The following is a 4,195-nucleotide window of genomic DNA, read 5'->3' as shown; positions in this document are numbered from 1 at the left end:
AAATATCCAGATTTTTTTTACATAGGAGTCTAATGGGAGCTGGGTTGACTTTTTGACAAATGTTTGTCTCTTCATGCCCTCAAGAGGCATTTTGTTTAATAACTATTGTTAGATTAGTTGTGTTTCTAATGAACAAAAAAAAGAAGGTGGCCTAACGGTGGCTGTTTAACACAGGAATACAATGACATTTAATTTAATTTAAATTGATTTATTTAAAACAAGGGACAGTGTACATTAATCAACATTAATCAACACATTAATGAACCCTCCTGTTGTCTTCGGGTCAAATCTGACCGATTTACTACTTTCATCAATCATAACTTTGTAGTTTTACATTGATTGCATTAAGGCTTTATGATATCCTTCACAGTAGACATTTGAACATATTGCTGATCACCACTTTCATTGAATTTTGGATGATTTAGTCAACTTTGTAACACCCATGGTGTTCCCGGTCAAAAATGACCGCCATAAAGAAAAGGAAATAGTAACCATAGTAAGTCTAGATGTATGTATGTATATATACAGTGTATGGTCAGCACTGATGTGTGGGTGTAGGTGTGTGTGTGAGTGCGTATTGTGAATGACTTGCTCCTTACCTGTATTCAGTGATGTTGTCTATTTCTGACACTGTTGGTTATCAATGAGCCACTTTTTAACACTGTGCTTGAATGAGTAGTAGGATGAGGACTCTCTTATAGATTGTGGTATTGAATTCCATTGATGGGATGTGTTGAATGAAAAGACAGCCTGGCTAAATGCACTTTTCCTCAATGGGATCATGCAGTCTCCCCTAGCCGCACTTCTAGTAGCCCTGGTTGAGGTGGGCTTTTAAGAGGACTTTTAAACTCAGAGTTATGTTCAACAACCTCACTTCTCTAGTAGGTTTAGCTAAATAACAACAAGCAGCTCCCCTGTGCCCTCTGAGTATTCTCCTGAAAGTAATCTAGCACATGCCTTTGTTCTAATACGTTCATGATGTGCATTGTGGCAGAAAGTGAATTATTCAAGTGTAATTCTTCACAATCCATAGGGATTGATTGGCTGTATCCCTTTTGTTCGTCTTCAACGCACCTCAGAGGCTATTTGATTACTTTCTGCTTCACCTCATTTATCTGAGAGCTCTAGATACTTACAGATAGACATTTTACACAAAAACCCACAGCTAAAATATTTGACTGTAAAGGCTTGAACTATGAGTAACATATAAGGTACTTCAAATAAGCTCCAATAATAATACTTTAATCATGTATTATATAATATGGTAGCTTCAATAGTGTTCATTCTACTAAAACAAGGCTTCTAACACATGATGTTTACTTGTTTGGGTATTGCTTCTTTTATTTAAGTAAAGGAAGTGTGAGATTTACATCCAAAAATACAGATTTATGTTGTGTTGGAGAAAGACATTTTGCATCAGACACAATTAAAGATTTTTATTTGAACACAACAGGAACAACATAACTCAATACAACAGGTGAAAAGTTACAAAAAATGTTTGATTTTAATAGTCTTTGTTATATTGAGTGTGATTCACTAGTTTGTGGCACTTTTTATGTAAAGGATAATAAAGAGAAGAGCTGCAACGATAAGTCAATCCCCAAAAAAATACTCGCCAACTGTTGATGATCAACTGGTTGGAAATTATTTGAAGATATTAGATATTTTACAAACCAAACGATTAATTGAGAATATAATCGTTAGCTTCCGCCCTAAAGCTAACCTTCACTAGGAGCACTGATGGGAGGGTGAGTTTTGTTTTTGTGTAGAATTCAAATACCTACAATACAGAATCACAGACTCCACCTTCAAAGCTTTCTTGGACTTGATGGTTTTACAAAGTGGATGTAACTGGAATAAACAACATTAGAGCTGTCGGGAAAATAACATTTACTGAGAACTTGGAAAATGGACTATCGTACAAAGCCTGTTCTTAACTCTCCAGATACCTCAGTGAACCTGCTTCTGCTTCTTCCTCCTGACAGAGTTTTAAAAGCTAACACTCAGCTGGAGACCTCACACACACGTTTATGTTTTCAATGTAAATCAGATGTGGACAGTCTTTCTGGGCTTCCGGGGCTTCTTCGGTCCTTTCTTTTTACTCTTTTTGTTCGGATCCGTCATCTCTCCTTTGAAAGAGCCGGAGCTTGTAGTCGCAGTCGGTCGGTTTCCAGAGAATTTATTTTGAGCTTTGAAACCCCCCCGGGCGCCTCCTTTCTCTGGCCCCGAGCCCTTCATAGGTCCCTTCATTGGTCCCTTTCCTGGCCTCCCTGGAGCTCCTTTTCCCTCCGGAGTCTTCTTCTGCTTCTCCTTCTTCACCGACCTCTTCACCCGGATGGTCCTGGTCTCCAGCTTCGATCCATCGAGCTCCAACGCCAGCTGCACCGAGTCTGCGCTCTGAGACGCAAAGATACAAAACAATTAAATCTCACGTCAAACCTGGTGTAGAAAAACAGCAATAACCTTGAGAAGGGCGGCAATATAACAATAATAATAGATTACATTTGTATAGCGCCTTTCAAGGGACCCAAGGCCGCTTTACATGGTGAACAACAAGGCAAGGCAACAAACAAACAAAAGGGGCAAATAATAAAGTATGAATTAAATAAGTAGGAGTGGAAGCAGGGGGACTGTGTTGGGTTAGGGGTCAAAGGCCATGGTGAACAGGTGATTTTTTAATGATGACTTGAAGATCTGTGTCTAATATCCTAATAACATTATAATTTATGATTAAACAGATATCAGGCTTACTTTGTTCAGTCTTTACTCTCTTATCTAACTGATAGAGCTGAGCGTAAGAGGAACCAACAACAACAAGGAAGAAAGATGTGTAGTTCCGTCTAATCGATATATCCACAAGTAGCAATAAGCTTGACTCCAACTAAAACATGTCTCAGGAAAGTTTGGTTGACTCTTAAAGGTGGGGTAGGTAAGTTTGGAGAAACCAGCTCGAGTGCGCTAGAATTTGAAAATACACAACCGGAAGAAATCTGCCACTTCCTTACAGAGCCCCTCCTCCAACACACACGAACGCACACATGACCAATGAGGGCACGAGATAAGTTTTGTGCACAGATGGAAGGCTGACAGGCAGGTAGGCCATCCAGTTATTTTAGCCGGGCCGGTTCAGATGATTGGTCGTGCTTTTTACAGCGCCACGGCTTCCAGAGATGACATTGTTATGTATTTATTGTCAAAGCATTTAATGTATTCATTGCTATCGGGATGTTAAGAGCATTCCATGGAATATAACAAAAAGTGTTTCTTAAATAAATGACATACCCCACCTTTAATTTAAACAAAAGATATCAGTACAAACACATATTTTTAAAGTTCAAAAAACGATATTGCTCCGTGATTCTTTTTTCTTTCTCACTTCTAATTACCAGCAGCTGCGGTCGGCTATGACGTCAATTTTACAACGGCTGATAAATTATATAATAATACTAATAATAAAGAATTACAATGTTCAAATATCTATATACACAAACAATATATCAAATTATATATTTTAACGTATGGCTCCTACAAGATGTTTAAAATGTTAAGGGCCGTTTTGCGCTTTCTTTAAAAAGATCCTATGGCTATCACAAAGGAAGGGACAAATTGTGCAGATATCCACATCCAGGACACAAAGCGAAACAGTAGAGCAGCCTCTGTGTGGTCGTACCTCAAACAGGACGTATCCGAACCCTTTCCCCAGGCCGGAGTTCTGGTCTCGAACCAGCCGGACGCCCTCCACATCGCCGCACTCCTCAAAGTGCTGCCGGAAAGACAGCTCGTTTATCTCTGAAAACACAAACAGCAGGTTAGCGTCAACATGACAAACAACAACTATTTTGAACGTTAAAAAAAAGGCAGGGAGGCTCACCGAACGAAAGATTCCCCACGAATACGGAGCGTTTGTGATCGTGCTGCAAGGCGAGAATGAGTTCAATGAATATAATAATGACACATAATAAACGTTCAACATATAGCAACTTAAAACCCAAAATGTTTGAATACACACAGAGAATAAAATCAACAACAGTTACTAAAACTAATCCCAGAACATATGATGTGGAGACTCACTGCTGAGCTCTCCGTCACTTTGTCCACTCGGATGTGAAAACCTTTCTCGATCTCCATGCCGTTCCTATGAACACACACACACACACACACACACACACACACACACACACACACACACACACAG

The 4,195-nt window shown here is 39.3% G+C and overlaps 1 protein-coding gene across 1 annotated transcript in view; it reads right to left on the bottom strand.

The window, feature by feature from the left end:
* Positions 1 to 1,421: 1,421 nt before the first annotated feature.
* The window catches only part of rbm34 (RNA binding motif protein 34), a 9,540-nt gene continuing 6,766 nt past the window's right edge, over positions 1,422 to 4,195 (bottom strand). Inside the window, exons 7-10 of the mRNA XM_010767660.1 lie at positions 4,072 to 4,135; positions 3,872 to 3,914; positions 3,671 to 3,789; positions 1,422 to 2,397 (exon numbers count right to left, since the gene is read on the bottom strand). Coding sequence (XP_010765962.1) covers positions 2,047 to 2,397; positions 3,671 to 3,789; positions 3,872 to 3,914; positions 4,072 to 4,135 — 577 coding nt within the window. The 3' untranslated portion in view covers positions 1,422 to 2,046. The remainder of the gene's footprint in view (positions 2,398 to 3,670; positions 3,790 to 3,871; positions 3,915 to 4,071; positions 4,136 to 4,195) is intronic.

Source organism: Notothenia coriiceps, unplaced genomic scaffold (genome assembly GCF_000735185.1).
Source record: "Notothenia coriiceps isolate Sejong01 unplaced genomic scaffold, NC01 NC01_scaffold00004495, whole genome shotgun sequence".
Taxonomy (NCBI): domain Eukaryota; kingdom Metazoa; phylum Chordata; class Actinopteri; order Perciformes; family Nototheniidae; genus Notothenia; species Notothenia coriiceps.
Note: the sequence above shows the minus strand (reverse complement) of the source record. Positions and strands in the feature narration are given on the sequence as shown.